At 45.4% G+C, this 22,274-nt stretch overlaps 1 protein-coding gene across 1 annotated transcript; it reads right to left on the bottom strand.

The window, feature by feature from the left end:
- Positions 1-2,234: 2,234 nt before the first annotated feature.
- hecw2a (HECT, C2 and WW domain containing E3 ubiquitin protein ligase 2a) lies at positions 2,235-21,819 on the bottom strand (the record flags this gene model as incomplete). The annotated part of the gene is made up of 29 exons (XM_080838806.1): positions 2,235-2,346; positions 2,765-2,877; positions 3,174-3,259; positions 3,475-3,589; positions 3,756-3,902; positions 7,268-7,397; positions 7,723-7,821; positions 8,064-8,216; positions 8,450-8,563; positions 9,645-9,765; positions 9,936-10,024; positions 10,333-10,416; positions 10,591-10,687; positions 10,840-10,939; positions 11,184-11,348; positions 12,042-12,227; positions 12,495-12,610; positions 13,031-13,128; positions 13,374-13,524; positions 14,040-14,138; positions 14,460-14,826; positions 15,196-15,950; positions 16,062-16,162; positions 16,495-16,634; positions 16,932-17,101; positions 17,255-17,318; positions 17,409-17,503; positions 17,880-17,987; positions 21,480-21,819. 29 exons carry the CDS (start codon positions 21,817-21,819, stop codon positions 2,235-2,237), a joined length of 4,515 nt encoding a protein of 1,504 aa, XP_080694932.1.
- Positions 21,820-22,274: the final 455 nt, after the last annotated feature.

Below are 22,274 nucleotides of genomic sequence, written 5' to 3' on the forward strand. Positions count from 1 at the left end.
TTTTAAGTATGTTGTTCTGGACACCTCATAGAAATAATCTATGCTAAAAATAAGTATTTTACAATTAGGCTGTCGTAAAACACTACTTCATCATTCAGAGTTATGTTATGTTATGTTATGTCTCTGCCTTTTCTAACACTCTAGCCTCACCCTTACAATCTCATCCTGATTGAAAGGAAGATATGATTTTAAACGGGAAAACCTTGAATGTCATTTAAAAAAAAATACTTTTCCCATTGGCTTATGGAGCAGTGCAGTTAAACGTTCACACCTTTCAGCAGAGTACGTGTGATCATTTTCATTTAAAACAATAAGTGAGAGGTTGGGCTACTGTTTTGACTTGACAGCATTAAGAAGAGGTGAAGGATGGACTCAGACAGACACACAACAGACTCTTTGCCCCAAAAAGTTTGCTACATTCAGTGCAAAATATAATTTTGACACAGGACGGGACAGAAATATGTATCATACAACTATATACAGATATGGACACACATGGGAAATACAGAAAGTGTCTCACATTCTCCCTTGCTTTTCAAGTGCTCGCTCTGACACGCTATTGAGATGAGCCATGACCTGTGACCTATGAACTCCGACCTTCACAAATCAACCAGTAGATGACCAAAAAAATAAATAACATGTGGACACGTTGTGAAAGTGAAACTGACACATTTTCATCTCCATTACATCCGCCCTTAGAGCGAATCCTCATGCAAAATGCTAATCTGGACGGGTGTTGTTGCACTATTCCAGCATGCAATATCAAGCTATAACACGACACCATCTAAGGGTCAAACTTGGCACAGAGTTACTATGCAGACCCTACATGCAGTATTATTGAGCCAGGTTTGGATATACAGAGAAGTGGGGCTTTTTTTCTGTTTTCTTTTGTTTGTTACAGATTTGATCTGTATGCAAGAAGAGTTAAGATCTAGCTGAATTGGTTATTGAAGCCAAACTTGTGTTAGTGTCTCTTATGAATGTGTGATATTGTGTGTGTGTGTGTGTGTGTGTGTGTGTGATGAGCAGTGGGACATACAAACACACAGTAACAGTCTGCTGCACCTCAATGGACTCAGTCATACTGGAGAGCTGCTTTGGCACTATTTTTTTTAAACTAGGGCCACAACTACTGGGGTGACGAACCAAACACAATACATCCAAGTGCATGTAGGCCTGCATGCAGTGAATGCGCTTGAGGCCAACAGATTTACAAGGGAATACATGCAACAACGATGTACTCTTGTACTCGATCATTCCATTCCTATATGCTGTGGAAATGGCACGTTATATGCACTGACCGCTCACTAACATGCTTCACTGCACCTGCACCAGAGGCCAATGTGACTGAGGAGGTGGTGGCTGGTTTATGTTGCTCCCCAGTCCAAGGCTCCATGTCATTGAATGTTTAATAGCTTCTTGCTGCATTGTCGCTAAAGCAGGCTAGTCTCTTGAGCCCCCCCAGTGCTGCCTACTGGGTTGAGTCACATGTTAAATATCCTCAATAACTGGGGATAAAAGCTATTTATTGTAGAAGCTTTTCAACTTTTTCCCGCAGTAGCAGATTCAAAGACAGCTTTGAAAGTTCGCTTTTTCATATTAGGAAGGTTCCGGAGTGTAAAATATATCTTAGAATCAGTTAAAACTATTATCCATCATAGATGCACCCCTCCCTGATCTCCTTGAAAACCCCAGTTGTTTCTTTCTTAGTCACATGATGCTGTATGATATCTGTCTTTTTGGTACAATTCCAGCTCTCATTCGAGGTCTCTGTCTGTCAAGTGACTGGTCTCAAGTGTTTCAAATTGAGCCCATATCCAAAGAGCTACATTCTCTACTACCACACCACTAACTTCATACCACAATTAAGCATTCGAAGTTCATACATTCATCATGTTTTCTACATTCTTGTATGGATGGTGTGTGTGTGTGTGTGTGAGAGTGTGTGTGTGTGTGTGCATCAAGCATCAATTGCTTCACAAGAAAGAGTCCGGATGTGACATTTGAGAAGTCCACAGATGAGATTATTCCAGTGTGGTTTTTTTCAGGGCATGTATCTGATAAAGAGTTATTTTTTTCCTTTTGCAACAGTGAAGTAACCAAGGCCATAGACTGAAGGCAAGGAGAGGGCTAGGGCACTAGGGGTAGAGTTAAGAGCTAAGGGCTTGGAGGTATCGAGCAGTGACCAAGATAAGTGGAGAAAAGCTTGTGGAGGGAGGTGGTGGATTGTGGTGCTACTCCAGGCCAAAGGTGCTGGTCTCCTCCACAGCTGTGAGCATCTTCTCATAAAGCATGGAGAAGCAGGGGTATGGTGGTAGATCCAGGCGGTTGAAGCAGGTGTGAGCCCTGAAGTGAACACACATACACGCAACATAGAAAACACACACACACACACACACACACACACACACACACCAAACAAATACATTTGAGTATATCTGAGGAGTGTAATTTAAAGATGGGTTACATTCATTTTGTTTGACTGAACTGGGTCTAGCAGATAATTAAAGGTAAAATCAATGGCATTCAATAATCTCATTATGCCATCATAAAAGAAAGCGTTGTTACGGCTAGACCATTTCTTTGCAACACCGTAACCTACGCTTTATCAAACTATCAAAATGAATTCATTTTTACATTAATTACCAACAAAAGACTACTGAACAGCTTGTGGCCTTGTCTCTATCTGGCACAGACAGAGCAGAGCTAGGGTGGCAGAAGACTAAACAACACTGATGACGAGTGTCATAAAGAGTGACAGTACCTCGGGAGGGAAGTGACCTTGCCCCACTTCTCCACACAGAAACGGCGTGGGCCATTACTCCCCCTCAGGGAGGCAAACCCTTCGTAAGGGACACTAGATGTGCCTGTAACAAACTACAGAGACAGAAAAGCTTGCACTGTTAGGGGGTCTGTAACCATCCACATACACATGAAGCTGGTGTAGTTGCCATGCATTCATTACTAAAGCAACCTGATATTTGCTACATGAACATAGTTGGTACAGGGGCTTCTCTCTCTGTGTGTGTGTGTGTGTGTGTGTGTGTGTGTGTGTGTGTGTGTGTGTGGTGTGTGTGTGTGTGTGAGAGTGTGTGTGTGTGTGTGTGTGTGTGTGTGTGTGTGTGTGTGTGTGTGTGTGTGTGTGTGTGTGTGTGTGTGCGTGCGTGCAATACCTGCAGCAGCCGCAGTCTCTGCTCATTATTGAACCTCTCCACTGCAGCCCAGAACCAGCGGATCACAATGTGGTTGTCATGGTAACCTGAAGGGAGAAGGAGAGAGAAGAGACAGAGGGATTGGTCAAGGAAGCAAAAGGGAGAAAGCTTGTCAGGGAGAGAGATGCACCACCATAGCTAAATGATGCAATACTTGTTTCCGGGAGTACCATACTTTCTTTTTTTCTCTATGAATCAACTGTTGACAGGAAAGTGTTTAAACCAGCCTAGGCCATGCTTAAAATGCCTCCTCCATCAGTACCTCCTCTGTATTCCGTGTTGCTCCTCCAGTCTGCAAGGTCAATCTCTGCAGTACCAGCTATTACCAACTCCAGCTCCCGCGCATCAAACACAGACACCAGTCGCACGTCCACCACCTGGTAGACAGAAATGTATTATATTCAGCACCTTGTTTCTTCTGTATCCCAGTAGTCCAAAGAACCAATACATTTGTAGATGATTACAATTTCAAACACTTCATAATGTATTATTCGCATAGATATTACGCAGACATTGAGCATTCTGAGCCACCTGTAACAGTACCTCGTAAAAGCCTCGCACGAGGCTCTCAGTCTGCTGCGCCACGCCCCTCTCAATGCGCCACTTCACCATGCGCTCGATGTACTCCTTCTTGTTCTTCTCAGACACAGGGATGCCTGACCCACCAGGCTTCAGCTCACGCTCTGTAATCTACAGTGGGAAACGAAAGTGAAGATGGAACACACATTTCATGTAATACATACTGTACAAAAAAAGAAAAACTATTAACTCTCTGAATGTATATGTTTGCTGTTACATGTGCTTTGAAGTCAGTTCTGCCTGCCTCATCAGTAGTAGTATTTTTTTGGTGAAACCCACAGGGACAAAGTAACAAAATGTGGTGAGGTCAGCGAAACTCACAACATCAAAGTTTTAACAGCATACCAAAAGTGCAAACATTTCAGTCTTTGGCCTTCATCATTGCACTGTTCAAGGTCACAGACCAAAACATGTGCACTTCAAGAGTGCAATGGGTTCTATTGACAACTTTAAAAATGTTCCCTATTTCAGGTCTTTTTTAGTTTTTTCTTCCCATCTAGAGTTTTTTAAGTGAAGTATGCAGGGTCTCCTGCGGCCAGGGACGGACTGGCCGTCGGGCATACCGGGCGTTTGCCCGGTGGGCCGACGTGCAATATGGGCCGACAGTCCCGATTTAAAAAAAAAAAAAAAAAAAAAAAAAAAAATTTTTTTTTTTTTTTTCCATATAATGGTCTAACCGGCTGGCCCACGAAAGTAGTTCATCAGCGGCCCTATTGACACTGGGCTGGCCCAATCACATCCCCTGGGCTGACCCAACACCAACCCCTTTCGATTTGGACCTGCCTACATAATGCATTAGGACGGTAAACAAACTCAAATTTATTCATTTTTTTCCATATAATGGTCTAACCGGCTGGCCCACGAAAGTAGTTCATCAGCAGCCCTATTGACACTGGGCTGGCCCAATCACATCCCCTGGGCTGACCCAACACCAACCCCTTTCGATTTGGACCTGCCTACATAATGCATTAGGACGGTAAACAAACTCAGCCTGGCCCATGGCTTGACAGGTGCACGCTAGTCTGCGGCCCATTGGCTGTCTTCTTTAGTGACTAGGGGCTCGTCCAATCATATCACCAAACACCTTCTACCTTTAGCTTGGTCGGTGCACAGAAACGCACATTTCGTTAGAATCCTCCAGTCCAAAATGGAGAGAAAGCGAAAAGGGGGTGCAGAGAAACCGCGAGATAAGAAGAGGCTTGCTTTTCAAGCCAACGCTGCCAAATGTGCCAAAATATCAGAAATGTTTGCCACGGCAGGGCCATCATCAGCTCCCGTGGATGACAGCCAGGGAGATACGATACAACGACCTACGGTAAGCTTACTGATCATGAATTAAAACGTCTCTAAAATATGTTTGACTTAGGACCTATGTTCTATGGCCAAGTTCGTTTGCATTGTAAATACAAGACAAGTCTGGAGCAATTACACTGATTTATTTATATGTTTAGTAATTTAATACATAATAACTAGGGTGACCAGACGTCCGGATTTATGCCGGCCAGTCCGGATTTCCAATGCACTGTCCGGCGTCCGGCGCAGCATCAAACCGGACGCATATTTGTCCTCCTTTTTGGAGTTGCACTGGGCCTAAAGAGCTGCGCTCTAGAATATTTGCCTGGATCGCAGTCTAACACATGATTGGCTTAAAGCTGTGTCTGATTAATATCTGATTGGCTTAAATTCAATTCTAACCCTATATCATTGGTTAAAAATGTAAAAAGGCTCCATGTGCTGGCTACGTCATACATATGCTGCTGGCAACATTGACAGAAACTGTTATTGACATAAGGAACGTGCCTAAACGCCAGACGTCTTTCAATCCAGAGTGGGCAAAAGAACGCGACTTTATATCAAAAAGCAGTCGAGACTCCTTGCATGGCTTCTGCATTTTCTGTTGCTGTGACATTGACATAAGTAGTCAAGGTAAACGCGCACAAACTTTCCTCCTCTTTCTCGTGCCAGCTGCTAATACGAGTGGACATGCTTTCACTGTATCATGCTAGCATACAATTAACGTTGTGTTGCCGTGTGCGTTACCGACAATGTAAGTGTAATTCATGTATCTGCTAGCTTTACTTTCTTTATATTAATGTTTACAAGCACTAGCTCTTATAACTAGTAATTTATCGCAGACTTGTTCTAGCCTGTATACGACGCTAATACGGAGATCCATTTGTTTTGATATTGCTGGTAGCTTAGAGTTCAGACTGCCAGGCCATTTGTGGTCTTAGAGTGCCACCTTGTGGTATAGTAATGTGACAGCATTGCAATTACAGTGTTGCTGATACACTGATGTGCATAATAGTGAATTATATATTATACATTATTCATAACTGATAGGTTATTGTGTATTTTGTTCAGATATTTATATATTTACGTAAATTAGTACAGATTGCGAGTTATGTATATTTATGTTATATTCTGTATTTCTTTATTCTATAGAAACCACACAAACACTTACAAATACTTCTTTTAATGTATGATTATTCCACTGCAAACACTTAATGCACTTGATCAACCCGCTGGAGGTTAAACACAAATAAACCTGTTTCTACTACACAAAGTTGTATTGTAGAGGGGAGCACGCCAGAGTCCTATGTAATTATTCACAGCACCACGAAATTCCGTGATTCCGGAATTCCGTATTCCGAAATTCCGCATAGTGTCCTCCTTTTTGGTGTTATTTGGTGTTATGGATATGGTCACCCTAATAATAACAGTGAGTGTAACTGAAACTAGGTAACAAGGTACAAAATTCAAGTAACAACTTTAACAAAAAGTAACAACTTTCTACACAACTTTAAAGTGTATGATATATATTGTATTGTATTGAATTTAGATTAATTAAGACCACCACCTTAACACACAAACTCTTGTTGAACTCATAAAGTAGTAGGTTCAGTGACGTGCGGTGAGACACCTGTATTCTATAGCATCTGCGAGCCCGTGGATCAATGTTTTGTTGGAATCATGATGTAACGTTGTTGTAGCGGGAATACAGCAATGCTATTTTCTAATTGGCAGGGCATATGTATGATTCTAGACTTCGCTAAGCACTGAAGCGACTGAAACTGTGAATTTTGTCACATTCAGAGAAGTTAACAGGTAAAACGGGAGAAAAATAGGGCGTCTTTAGGCCGTCCTGCCCAAAAGTAGGGCGTCCCATTTCTTCTTAATTTTTAGAAGACTATAGGGCAGATGCCCTGCTAGCTAAAAGCCTGGTTGGTGTAGACATTCGAGAGACCAAAAAGACTGAAAGGGTGTGTTATCGAATTTAGTGGGCCGGTCTGGTTCAAAATGCCCGGGCCGATTTTTTGTCCCAGTCCGCCCCTGCCTGCGGCCAAATTGATGGGTTTGGTGCAACAGCTCATTACAAAATCTCAAGGGCGCAGTGAATCTGTTACTTTGACTAATGAAGCCCAGAGGAGCCAACACACACATATGTCTTGCTTATACCATGTCTCTCATCTGACCTGTCCAAACACCTCCTCATTGACGGTGAAAGTGAGGTCCAGGGTGTCCTCTATGTCGTTGTCCTTCATCCACTGCAAGCTCTGGTGGAACTCCTCATCTAGGAATTCCAAGTCGCTGAGTTCACAGGGGCTAAAGAGGGGTCAGAATGAAAACAGTGCAATTTTTTCCTGTTTGCTGATTGGATGCACAAAGCAGCAATAGGGAAGCACCTCTGTCTCCACTAATGTGATTCTTCAAACCTTTCCTATTAATCTTGTTTACAACTAGTTCTGTTTAATATTCACCATTTCTAAGATTATTCCATATTCTCAGTTTACAGACAGTAGGACACATGTTAAGTACAATATTGTATTCTCATTTAGTCATTTATTCATTATGACGAACATAATAAGCACATGTACTGTATATTCAAACACAACCGCAGTTAAGTGGTATGTAGTATGTGTATGCTCACATGCGCAGCAGTCCTTTGTAGAAGGGTCGGGTGAAAAAAGCGTCCAAAAGGTACTGATGGATGAGAGCCAAGCCCAGGATACGGCCACTAAAGCGGAACCTGGATTTTAATGTAGAGGTTTCAGTGTGTAAGAGTTATCCTTTCCAGTATTCAGCCATTCATCAAGTCACCCATCCATCTATCAATCAATCCATCTGTTATACCATCAATCTATCCATACAGCTGGAAATCCATCAATTCATCCATCAAACTGTCCATTCGTCCATCCTCTCTCCTCTAATCAGTTTGTCCATGGCTTTGTCTCACCTGCTCCCGAAGCCCCATCCCCCTCTTTGACTCACCAGTCATGATGGTTGTCCACAAAGGCTGACATCGGGCTGATTTGCACAGTGTAAGTGTCATTAGCTGAGTATTCAAAGAGGCCATAGTAAGGGTTGAAGAGCTCCCGTGAAACCAAGAAGAAGAACTCCCTCGAAGGGCCACTGTAGTCCAATCTACAACAAGCAAATATAATGGCACACACTAAAAAGACTCAAATTGATACCACTGACGACAGATAGAAACAGGAAGTACTTTCACTGTGGTGGCTACAAACGGATGCACTTTGCAGAGGAAATCTTCACATCCTAAAAAGACATTTTCAGTAAAAACGCCTGTAATTCTAAGGGATGTGTATATTGTGCAGTGTTGGTTGTTAATGTGGTCACTGAAGCAACAAAATACTCACCCTTCTTCTCCTACAAAGCTGACGTATAATTTGCTCCTCTGCAGGTCCTTACGGGAGTAACACATGATCTGGTTAAAGGCGTCCTCCAGTAGGTGATCTCTACGAATGATGAGTCTAGAAACATGGGGAAAAGTAGCATGGATCAAACAACAGATTAGATTCGTGTTTAAATGTCAGAATGACAGAAATAGAAAACACTGAGTATGGAAATGTAGTATATGGAATTATTATGGAAATACATCTTAGGTTTTATTGACGAAAATTTCTAGCAGGAGTTACTTAGTGTTTAAGTAAGGGAGTTACTTTCCAATCAAAATGTCTTTCATCAGTCTCAAAAAGGAATCTTGGAAACTCTGGAAACACTTTTTTTCCTCTGGTGCTTAAAAGTGCTTAAAAAGCCCATTATGCGGATCCTGAACTGCAAATGGCTGTCACTTGGCACCACAAATAAAATGGATTTGTTCATAAGTCTTCATTTGAAGGGGTGCTGAGCCAATAGGCTAAAATGGTGGAGATTAGGAGGATCGTTGAGAGTCTAAGGCTTCTCCGGAGGAAAGAGATCAAGAGGTACGTATCATCAAACTTTCTTCGATTGCTTCTTTAAAACACATAATTACTTCACTTTATAAATGAGTCTACACCATCATGACTGATCTTTAAACACTGTACTCTTACAGCAAACTAAACCAAATTGGATCAGTCTTCAACAGCCAGCCGTTTCAAGAGAACACATGAGGAAATCACAGACTAAAGATAGAATCCATGTAGATAGAATGGCTTGGTGGTTGAAAGCTTTTATTTATAGCTACTGGAACATGCTATTGTTCTATTGTACTTGAGCAAAATACATTTGAAAGCCTTAATCTGATTAGAAAATATGTTGCGCGATGGCAATAGGTAACCGATGCCCAGGGGGAAGCTACAAGGTCGTGTGCAGGGTAGGAACAGAGGACAACAGGCCCTAGGGGAATGTTAAAGATGGGTGGTGGGTGAATTAGGGAATACGTTGTCACTTCTCTTCTTTTGGAAACCTGATAGTGAAACATCAGTATTGCTGAGCTCCACAACATAGCTCCAGCATGCTACAGCATACAGTATTGGGCTGTGACTGTTCTGAAAGCACAGTTCAGAGAACAATGTGCATTGTAGGGCCCTTGTTTTTCTTATGACATCATTCAGTGGCGGTCACACTCACTTCACTTTCCCAGGGCCCTGGCCGTAGCCTTTAGTCTCCAGTTTGCGGTAGAAGTTTCTCAGTTTGGCTTCAAAGTCACGTTTGTAGGGAGCTGGAGCACGCGCATTTGCCCGTGGAGTACCTGAGCAAGAGAGAGAGAGAGAAAGGACTGGAGATGTCACAGCACACAATCACCAGGATATTGGTGATTATTCACTTTAGTTTTGAGTCTTCAGCTTTTTGGTGACAAATGTGGTTATAAATCCCCACGTGAGACTAAGCATGGGCATAATGTCATGGGTTTGTTCTCACCAGGGGAACTTTGGGGAGAGGCATGACAATAGCCTGCCTGCAATAAGGCATGTGGCGGCACATATGACATCACTTCCTCTTCAAACAGACTGCAGGCAGAGATATCACACAGATTATGCGAGGTCAAAGACACACTGACTTCCACACACAAATATGAAGACATAAACCATTCTCACAGATGCGTACGGAAAGATAAGACATGCTCTAACGCATAACCGATGACAAGCTATAGCTCTGTCTCTGGTTTGTACAATGACGTTCAGATGTGTTGACATGCACACACTTACAAGGACTATTTCACGGTTCCTCTTTCAGATTTCCTCCTTACCAGTAAACACACGACTGATAAACAGATAATATAATGGGCGCAGTGTTTGCCATTACTGTGTGATCTCACCTCAACAGCATAACCAGGTCAGCATCACTGGATAGGCGAGCTAACCCAGACGAACCCTCACTGCGGATAAACTGCACCTTCTCTCTACAGGGGAAAACAGTCATAACATCACAGTCCAGACTTTCACATTTGTGTTATAAGGTTTTATGTAAATTGTGTCAGCAAAATACAAATTATGATAGTGTTTTACATAAATAACATAATTCAAAGAAAAAAGAAAGGAGAGAAAGGTGAATCTGACTGGACGGAATCCCCTACTTGAGAGAGTGATTTCGTACAAGCTCCGGCTGTCTCTCCTGTAGAATTTCAAAGATGTTCGGTTGCCGAAGAAAAGCCACAATCTTCTCATTGTAGGCTGTGTAAAACACAAACCCGTTATTGAAGATTGAGCTAAAAGTCTTATTCAATATTACATTTCCTTTAGAGACTTCACACCTCAGTCAACGGCAGTCCGAATGGTATTTCATTTCAACACGTGTGCAATAGTTACGCAGAGAGCGCGCTTACCTACGGGGACGAGGTCATGGTACTGGTTGCGGCTGGATCCACTGAAGGTGCTGGAGGGCCGGGGAGTGGGTGGGCTCGGGGAGCGGGAGTCATCAGCCACCTGTGACACAACAGAGTTCTTAACGTCAACTCCTATGTTTCCAGACTCTGCAAACCCACTTAGGTGAGTGATACATCACATGTTTATATTGCCTTTTTGGCGCTTTGAAAGTAGAATGTATTCCAGTATTTGAATGATTAGTAGCAACCATAAAATGTGGAGTGGCCTTGGGCTGTGAGACATCAAAGCATCATTTGTATTGTGGAACTAATCGTACTGTTGACATTAGCTTAGGCATGCTAACCCCGGTGCTGGATGATGAGTCCAGGCTCACCTCCCCTGCGCTGTGGCTGCGCTGGCGGCTCAGGTGCTGCCGGTGGGCCAGGAGCCCACTGGAGCGTGAGCTCTGCAGGGGTAGCCGTGGGTCGATGAAGGTGGTGGTGCGGCAGTTATGATCCACAAAGAAGGGCTGTGGGAACAGACAGGTGTTAGATGCTTACAGACGTACATATGCACACATTTTAAGTATATGTCCAGGGTTGCCAAGACACTTTTATGTCCTGTCTCATCATGGTAGCATGAAAGAATTATTAAATAGTAAGCTTTGAAAGCCACTCTGTAAGTCTTTTCTGCTTTAAGTTTTTAAGCATAGGCTATAAAGAGTGGGCCTTCTTAGAAGAATTATAGATAGCTGAACAGTAGTACTGTGAATGCTGTGTCAGTGTTCCTCACTGGCTTGAACCTGCAATTTCAGACATGGGAGTTGGTCACTTTGACAAAAATACCGAGAGTCACAGCTGCTAGCTGCATCACTAATATGCCTCTGGGGAGCTTTATGGAGTGAGGCCTACGCTAGACAGTGTTTGACTAGCTTGACTCTATTACATATGCATCACTGATAATAGGAACATTTCTCATTCATGGACCTTGTGTTTAGCACTAGTCAAGGAGTCTACGTTCATATTGGTTATAAATGCAGCTTATAGTTATATGAAAGTAACAGAAAACCAGGTGTCAGGATGAAACTGAAAAAAGGCAGGACAATTCAAAGAAAGAAAACTATTAGTCTCTCAAAATGAACAGGCACAATGGGGCTAAGAGCCATACTGAAGGTAATGAATGGACACTGTCAGACAGACAGATGAAGGCCCAGGGAGCAGACCTTGCCGGTTTGGTCATGTTTCATCTCCCAGCCCCGGGGCAACTCCAGCTGCTTGTTGAGGAACAGGTTGAGGAAAGTGACCAGGTCACGGTTGTGCTGGTAGCGCTCGAAGTGGTGCGCGTCTCGCCGCACCTTGCTGATCATGTGCTTCAGGCAGGTGTTGCTCGTAAACATACGGTAGGCACTCTGAGAGGGAAAACACAACCACGAGAGACAATCAATGAACCAACGGCTTATGACTTCAACATTACAGTGTCTAGAAGCTAGCTGAGCCACAAGTGACCCTGTGCGTGAAACAATCTCAGTGACAGAATGCTTCTCGCGCAGCCACCAGAAAGGATCTACTGTATGGGCTACACCATGGGCTACTTTCACAGCATGAGCATTATTCAGTGCTGTCATCAGCCAATCATCAGGCAGATAACAAGGCTGGACTGTATCCGTGCCACTCACAGAGTTGGAATGCAGCACAGTGAAGAAGTCAGGACTGGATAGGAACTTGGCACCAGGGGACTGGAGCAGCAAAGCCAGTCGCGAGCGGGAGCTGGAGTGACCTTCTCTCCGGTACTCTGAAACCAAAAACACACACACACACACACACACACACACACACACACGCGCAGTCGAAAAATTGCAAATAGTAAGAAAACAAATATTAAAAAAGCAAACAAAGACATAAATATATATAAAAAAAACACCTAGGGGGTATACAGCTCAATGCAGCTCCCCTGTGGTGTGTTTGTATAGTAGCCTAAAAATAGCACATAGCTATTGACTGTAATTAGAGATGGGAATTCCAGGGTTACGAAGCAAAGTCGAGTATTCTCAATTCACCTTCTAAATGAGCTGATTGCCATTTTTAAATTAGGGGACGAAGCAAATGAGTGCAGTCAGCAGGCTCAAAGCAGGGGCAAGTAACACACACACACAAACATGGCTACTTAAGAACCCCAGTTTTGGCGCAAGTGACTGTTACCGTGACAGCGTACCAGAGATGTTTTGGGGCAGCAGGTCTGCATCTTCAGGTGGTTCAACAGGTGGCTCTTCTGACCTCTCATTGGTCATAGTCCTACGGATACTCTGGTACCTAATTTCACATGTGTGTTAGAGAGGGAGAGAGAGAGAGAGAAAGAGGGAGCGATAGAAAGACAGCATCATTGCAAATGGCTTTTTGCATTTGTGTGTGAGTGTATCTGTTTGGGTTTGTTTCTGTGCTCTGTGCTCATATTCAGCACATCTTTAGGGGTGTGTAGTAATATAAGTGTGTGGCATGCGGTATGTAGCCATCCTTAAATACCCTGTGCCTGTGGCAGGTGAGTGTTGGGGTCTGACCTGCGGTTGAGCTGCTCCATTTGCTGTATGGAGCTGGACCGGGTCAGGCCCGCTGGCGCCGGCGGCCCGGTGGGGCGCTGCCAGGTGGTGGTGCGGTTCACGTGGTCCACAAAGAAAATACGGCCATGACTGTCAATACGGGCTTCCCAGTCTGAGAGATAAATACAAGCCTTCTGTTAGTGACAATATTTTACAGTTGTAATTTGTCAAAAAATGTCAAACACATATAAATGTTGTGTATCTTACTGGATACATTTTATAATTCTTATACATTAAATATTTAATTATGCGAGTGTCATATCTCTGTTTACCCGTATGCATGCACCACAGACATATGAATGACCTATTGTGTTACATACAGTTAAGAACACATTGGCATGTGGCACAAATACACACTAAAGGTAGAGCCTGTGATCCTAGCGAAAGGTTTTTGATATTTGAACAACAGCCAATCAAATTACACCCCTCCCTTCAGGGCTCCTGAAGCAACATGTGTGCTTCCATCCGTTTTTCTTTTTTAGTTTGGAGCGCACACACGAAACAGTCAGTTAAAGGAGCAAAGAACTGAATTTGACTTAAAGTGATATGGATTAGAATCGCACTCTCTACCTTTTACATAGACCCAGACCCACAGAACACACAAACACTGTAAACACACACACTCACTAGGAGGCAGGGCCTCATCCACCCTCTGGTAGCGATGGATGTCCTGTCTCACAGAGGGGAGGGAGCGGACGCTGTGCCCATTCACCTGCGCTCCAGGAGCTGTCAATCATGACAAGAACATTTAGTTCGATTAAATATCCCCAAAACGTTTCTCATGGTACACAAAAGGTACTTTTTAAAGTATTTTATAAAACAATTCTGAGACTATTTACATAAATGACCAGCAAGGGTGTTTTTTCTAAAATGTATACAACATTTTAAATGTCTTAAATACATTATTTCACAGTAAATATACCGAATGTGAAGGTAATTTAAATAATGTTAAATATTTTTAACACCAGGGATGAGATTCACCAGCCGCAGCTGATATGCAAGCCACATTCTTCTTCATTCTCACTAATCTCAGGGACTGACTCTTACCCTCTGACCCTTCAGTTTCGGTGTCGGTTACGAACGTCTCCGAATCCACGGACCCGCCCTCCGCCGAGGGAATGAGATCCTCCTCCTCCTCCTCCCCCTGAGACACGCCCGCCGTGGCCTCTAAGCTCCACCTCCTCGACATGGTGTCTGGCTCCTCCTCTTCCTCCTCCTCCTCATTGGCTCGAGGTTCTGGTGGCGGCGGCGGCGGCGGCATCTCAGTGGGTGGCGGCGGCGGTCTTGCGATCTCAGTGGGTGGGGGCTCTCCTGCCGGATCGCTGGCGTCACCGGATGTGGGCGAGACCTGTTCAGACTCTCCTCCCCCAGGGTCAATTGCTGTCTCAGCCCCCTCCTCACTCTCTTGCAAATCCTGTGGCCAGAACCAGGAAAAAAGGTTTAATCACTGATCTGGTGGTATTCCTCATTATATTTGAATTCAGTGCGTCAAAAGTTCAAGGCAATTATTATTACATAGAGGACCTTGCAGCTGCATACAGCATTTGTCTTTGGCATTTAAAAAGCCAGAAATCTTCAACATAATCCTCCTGCTGAGGCCCTGTTGCATTGCATATCTTCTATCTACCCATTCTCCAAGAAAACCTGATTGAAACCGACGGGATTATGATGTTCTTGATTAGTTAAATCAGGCGTATTCAGTGTGCTGATGAAACATGGAGAGCATTGGGTGCCCAAGGGCAGGGCTGATCACTCCTGTTTTAAAATGTAATAAGTCACAAACCTCGTTCCCAGATGCTCCCGCCGGACAGCTGTCTGTAGCCATGGACGACACGTCCACCTCAGTGCTCTGGTCCTCGCTGGGTCCCTGTCCGTCCTCCTCTGGCTCCTCCTGCCTGTCCCGCAGAGTGGCTGTTCCCACCTCAGGGGCCAGGGAGCTGGGCACCTCCTCTCCTAGTCCAGGGGCCCCCTCCACCACCAGACCCTCCACCATATCCAGTGGCAGCACCTCCCTCTCCGTCTCATCCGCCTCCCTGCAGGAGTCCATCTCCTCCTCCTCCTCCTCCTCCTCCTCCGTCTCCTCCGGCGGTGCTGATGGTAGAGGCGGCAGCCTGGGGCTCCCGTTGAGCATAGGCGGTGGAGTGTCATTGGCCGTGGAGCGCTCCTCATCCTCATCCGAGTCGATGTGCAGCATGGCGCTGAGCCGCGTGTGCGTAGGGAAGCTGGAGCAGAGCTTGGGGGAGGCGGCGCCCAGGGGCCTCTCCCCAGGGCCCTTGGGGGCCTCGATGGCGTCCATCTGCTCACTGAAAGAGCCCTGGAGCAGGTCGTGCGAGGACGGCCAGTCGTCTTCGATGGCGTTGGCCATGTAGTCCCTCTCGGGAGGGGTGCCCCCGTCGCTGTTCCTCTGCGAGCCCAGGGAGCTGGTGGGGGAGTGGAACGCAGAGGTCATGGGGAGAGGATGGGGGAGGTCTTCATCGTCTGAAGGAGTACCTGGGGCTCCATTCATGGCTGCAGCCACGAGGATGGACTCTGGTGAAACTACCGGGGATTAGGTGACGAGAGAAATAAGGACTTTGGTTATTGACCAGGCTCCCTTCTGTTCCATAATATTCTAGGCACTCAGAGGCCCTCCATTGCTCTTAGACTCACCCTCATGCCCAGCAGATGTGACCTCCACTCTGAGCTGCAGCTGGCCGCTCACATGATCCGTGGGTAAGCGGCGGCACAGAGAAAGACTCAAGGGCTGAGTGCTGTAGACGGGGACACAAACACAACCACAACCACACACACACACACACACACACACACACACACACACACACACACACACACACACACAGACAAGCAACCAAACACACACAGACAAGCAACCAAACACACTCACACATACGTGCATACATTGACACACACAGACACAGACATACAAACATACACACACACACACACACACATACACCCACACACACATGTAAACAGAGATCGCAGACATTCTACATTGGTCTACACAAGCTCGAGTGCCTGAGCATGATGACACTCTGTGTAAGCAGGAGAGAGGGAGGCGAAACGTTGCCATGGCACCCACCCAGACTGTCTCTCCAGCAAGATCTGCACAGGGATGTGCAGCTGACCAAGGAAGCGCTTGATGATCGGTCGGCTCTTCGCAAACTTGTCCTTGACTTCCATCACCAGGACGTCTGTCATTAATGCTACAAAAGTGTGTTTCTGTGGAGGAGCAGGGAATAGACTGCATGAGCATGGGTTTGTGAATAACTAAATGTTTTCATTGATGGAGGGAAGATGAGTATGTGTGAGTGTGTTAGTGTGTTTGAGTGTGTGTGTGTGTGTGTGTGTGTGTGTGTGTACGAGAGAAAGAAAGAGACAGGGAGTGTGTGAGTGTGTATACAGTACATATGTGTTCCCATGAGTGAGATTGAGTGAACATGAATAGGTCTGTGTGTGTGTGTGTGTGTGTGTGTGTGTGTGTGTGTGTGTGTGTGTGTGCGTGTGTGTCCATGTTACCTCTCCACGCCACACAGGATTGGTGGTGTTGGACTTTATAGAGGTACGTCTCTCCTGGCCGTGGTGAGAGAGGCTGGGGAAGCAGCTCCTCTTGCCCGGCTGGATGGATATCTTCAGGTAAGGGTCAGGGTTAAAGAACATGCCCTTCTTCAGACCCATTGCACAAAGATCTGTAGGGGCACCAGTCATTAAGAAACGTAATCATTACAATCATAATCATTAATGCAACATACATATTCCCCCACTCCCCCCTACACATAACACACACACACACACACACACACATACACACAAACATATACAAAGATACACCAGAATCCCACCTGACAGAGTGAAGCTGAGCAGTCTCCGATTAGTATCTTGTTGTCCCTCGCCTTGTCCTTCAGCCTGATATGAACAGAGATGAACAGACTTCTTAATAACTGTAAGGTACAGACATACACACATGCACACGTGTACAAAGCGACCCACACTGACCTGCACTCCAGGGTTCTTCACTGTGATGCAGGGCGTGGTTGCTCTCAGGGCTCCACTTACTCCATGGTAGTATTTAAAGCACACCCTGGTCTCCGCTGGAAAGACATGTCACAACGCTGCTTCACACAGACACTGAATGGTACATCAGCCGCAGCATGACTCAACAGAGGTGGCATTACTTACATGACGATTAGCCTGTGGCTCCTTTGAGCTCATGACCATACCTCAGCACATAAAGACACAGGGCAAGGGCTAAGAACACAGTGTGACCAGTGTAGCAGCGTCCCCCAGAAGCCCATTACAGTAGAGCTGAGTGCAGGTTTCTCGCGCCGCTCTTGTGATGTAGTACTCCATTAGCTCTGTGGCCCAGAAGCGAGTGATATATGCCTTATCTTCCCACAGACTCCCTACTCTGTCATGTTTTTTCCCCCTCCTCTCACACACACCCCTCTTTCTTCTGTCATCACTCACGTTCCATGAAGTAGGGTCCTGCCTCCAGTTTCCATACGATTTGTCCTTTCTGCGTTCCATTCACACCACGGTTCTTGCAGTCCCACACGTTTGAGGGACAGGTCTCATCTAAGGGCAGGACACAGATGTGGCATTAACACTCAGGAGAGGCACGATGCAATAATAAAAAAGTGTGTGTCTATACCTCTGTGTTTGCGTTTGGGATAGAATACATTACGAAACACTTTCAATTACGTGAATGTAGGGTGGGTGACCAGATTTGATTTTGTGAAAAAGAGGACACTTCGTCGCGGGGGAGGGGGCGGGGTAGCGTATACTGGATCTGGCCCGCGGAGCATACAGGTGACCCTGCTCCCTCCCCCTTGACGAAGTGTTGACATGCAGATGTCATTTGCTCTTGTAAACAATGCAACAACTGGAAGCGGCAAGGTGCTCAGTGTTGCCAAATTGGTAATGGTGTATCGTACCAAATGCTCAAAATAATTGTATTTGGAGGATAATTGTCGCACATCTGGCAACACTGAGAGGGCGGTCGCCAATGACAGTTCTCTCTACTGTCAGAAGGTGGAATGTAATGGAGACACCCCTTCCAAAACTTGTAAGGGTGTAAACAGTAGTTTGTGAAAGACCCAGAGAAACACAAATATCCGTCGAGGCAAAATCCCGGACAATTTTGGAATGCCTGCAGGACACATTTTTTGGTCTCGAAAAGAGGACATGTCCTATAAAAGAGGACGTTTGGTCACCATAATGAATGTATTATTCAAATGCCTTGTATTAATAGTAACCTTGTATGAATCTTGTGCTTATGTAAGCAGGAAAATGGCTTTTCTGTCTTTCTGTGGGTGTGTAATTTAAGATTATTAGGTGCTGACTCCACTTAGTCTGCATATGTGTAGGAACATGTTTGGGTCAGAGGTGATAAGAAGGGTTGAGCTGTGCTTCTTTTTGACATCCTTGCATGACAAAAAGCATAGTAAGATGACCTCGGACATCAGAGACCCAACCCCTGGTTATCCCTGCTGACAAATTGTTTTGGCAAGAGAGGACGCTAACTTCTTTCTATATAAATCTTGTGTTATGTGTTTTATGTAGCTTCTCTGTCGTCTGCTGCAGACTGGGAGTGAGCCTGGGCTCTCTCTCTCTCTGAGAGTGGGCCCGTGCCTCTCTCTGGCCTTCCAGGACTTGGGTGAGCCTGACAGGCTTGTTGTTGTTGTTGTTGAATAAGTATACTTATATGCAAGCCCAGAGTCCTGAGGTAACTTGAGTCACTCTTTTCACCTTACATAATCAGTTTGTGTGTGTATGTGATTGAATGTGTGTGTTTGAATATATGTGTGTGTGTATGTGTGTGTGTGTGTGTGTGTGTGTGTGTGTGTGTGTGTGTGTGTGTGTGTGTGTGTGTGTGCGTGTGTTTGTGTGAGTATGTGTGTGTAGCCATAAGTTATGTTTGAGAGAAGACTGGATGTTCAAGGACGTTATTACCTTATTTGAGTTACACCAAACGACTGCATATTTTAAGAGCAAGCTAATGCTGAAGCAGCAGCCTGCTCAAGAAGCTGTCACTATGCCCAGCAGCGGTTGCCCTGGAAACGTAATGTGTTCTGACACGGACCCACACAGAATTAACAGAGGAATTTCAGGAACTCCCTGAACGACCACACATCTAACTTTTTTCACTGAGTAAGATCCGACGTGTTCTAATTTTCTCTACCCATGACGTGGGTGGCCACACTGAGCCCCATCATTAAATGTCTGCTTACTTGCTGAAACGGAGGGACCCTAGGGAGGAGACCCCATTGCAAGTAATGAAGTAGGCGATAGCCCTCTTGATCGATGTGGCATGGCCTGGTGCCCAGATTGATTGCTTCCCCTTGTCTCAAATTTTTTGCATGACAGAGGAGCTGGGACCAGCAGTCTTTAAGGAGACAGACCAGAGGTCGCAGAAGGTCATGGTCTCCTTTGATGACACTAAGCTGATGAAGTGAGTAATAAGTAGCTGTTGTATTGTATAGCATAGCAAATTGGCTGTGCCATTTCCCCCCTCTCTCCCTATTTTCATTAAAGGAACATTTTGGACTGAATTGTGGGAGAGCTATTAAGAAACAGCCGGAGCCTGATGGTGAGTGATGATGATCACGATCAGGCAGTAGTACTCCTGTTGAGTCAGAAGCATCTAGACTTCCCTTGAGTCAGGCGTGCAGGCTTAAGTTTCCGGCATTGATTTGAGACTCTCTACAACCAGAGCGCTTTTCTATTCGATGACAGCAGATATAACAGGTCAGCACGCACTCCACAGCAGAGTTTGCAAAAAATCAAAACCAAAGCAAGGAGATGCGGTAAACTCCTCTGCCTCGGTTTAAGTAGTGGCACCAGCGCGTGAATTTTTAAGAGAGGATCAAAGATTTCCTTAAAACTATAAAGGGTTGTACAACTGTGAAGAACTGTCAGCCTAAAAAAGAGAAACTATTCTGACATTCGAACATTTTAGAATTTGAAGACTGATGACAGCACCATTGGTGTAACCACGGGTAACCCCTCTAGCTTATCGACACCCCCTTAAAAAAAGCGAGACTTAAAAAAGGCTAAGTTCTTGCACCTTACAGCATAGCTGGGCTGGGCAAAGGGAGTTGTTTATTATTCTGAAGTGCAAGGTTTCACTGGCTTTAAACAGACTTCCCTGACTAAATGTACAATTCACCCTTAGCTTGATTGCTAGACTATATATTGGCTGCTAGACTGCTAGGCTGCTATATCTCAGGTCAATTTATGGTAGGAATATGGTCTGGGAGAAAAAGTGTTAGCCAGGTTTTTTTTTTTGCTACCAATCAGCAAGCTCAGGGTAGTGGTTTAGGTCATCGCAATGAGAGGGCACCTTCGACTGAAAACAATTACATGGCTCCATTTGGATCCATTCTGGGACAACCTATACTGATACAGTCATGGAACACTAAGCTTTTTTGCCTCAGCTATTCTCAAGGGGAAAAGAAAGGCTTGTCTCTAGGCTCAGCTTGATTTGCTAATTGTCTCTGCACTGTTGTGAGGCCATTGTCCACGATGAGAGCTGTGAACTGATCTGGTAGCCTGCTTCCAATAGACTTTCAATCAGTGCTCATTAGCTAAACATCTTGTCTGACTGGAATCCAACGGTTTCCAGCCCGCAATGAATGAAGTGAATGTGGACAGCGGCCCCGGGCCAATTCATCACAGATGAAGAGGTGGGGAAGGAACTGGCAAATGCCCAATAGAAATGCTGGGAAATGACAGTTAATACTGTGAACACTTCAAGAGAGTTACAATAGCTAAGAAATAACATCACTTCCAATACAACGATATATGGTTGATGTATGGGGATGTGTCATTTAGTGCTCTGAGGCTTTTGAATTTCATCCTAAACTGATGAATCCTGAAGCCAGCGATAACATTCAGAGTCTCATGTTTTGACATTTATAAATTATATAATTATACATTTAATTTGATTCTCTCATTGATATGATTGAAATAAAGTATCTGCCTGGAGAGATGCAATAGGAAGGTACATAATAATCAAAGTAAATCTGTCGTACAAGTACATTTGTAATAATCATATGGACTACTCACCAATATGGTAAAGGCCTATCCAGTCGGTGGCGTCCACCTCCTCCTTGATGTCCCAGGAGATGATCAGATTCTGTCCCCGGCCCAGGGCGAAGTCCACCGTGTTGGCGGTGAGCGAGGAGCGGCCCTGCGAGCTCACCAAGTCCGTGTCGCTATTGGCACGCAGCAGCCCCACAATGCCCGCCATTCTTGCTTCTCCAATGGCCCCATCGCTGTTTCCGCGCTCTGACAGGCTCCGCAGGTTGTCGGGGCTGAGTGTGTGGCGCGCGTGGGGGCTGCGCCGGCGCTGGGCCGGGTGGTCCCGGGCCGGGGCTGTCAGGTGCTCCCGCCCCTGAGGGGCCATGGTCCTCCCACCGCCGCCCCTGCTGCTGCCGCTCCCGCTGTCCTCGGCCGCATGGGCGCGGGGCCGGGATGCGAGGACGGCTGTGGCTAGAGAGGGCCGAATGGTGGCTGGTGGTGGGGGGGCAGATGCCGCAGATGGGGCTCAAAGAGGGGGAGTGTAAGAGGGGGGGTTGGGCTTGGCGCAGTGGGAACAGACAGAGTAGGGTTCAGAACAGGCCTAAACCCATAGCAAGAGGATCAGGCTGAATAGGGGGATTCACTGGCTCTCGGCCTGCTAAGTAATTTGGACTTGTAAGATGTTCTGATCCTGTTTGGTAGATGGGCCCTTTGTGTCTCTTTCCACAAGAGCACAGAGCAAAATACCTCTCTGTCAGATTCTGAACGGCTCTGCTGATGGTTAAGCCTGCCCTTTAAACAGGGGAGCTCATGGAAGACAGCCCATGAATTCAATGGGAA

Source organism: Sprattus sprattus, assembly GCF_963457725.1.
Source record: "Sprattus sprattus genome assembly, chromosome: 5".
Lineage (NCBI taxonomy): Eukaryota > Metazoa > Chordata > Actinopteri > Clupeiformes > Clupeidae > Sprattus > Sprattus sprattus.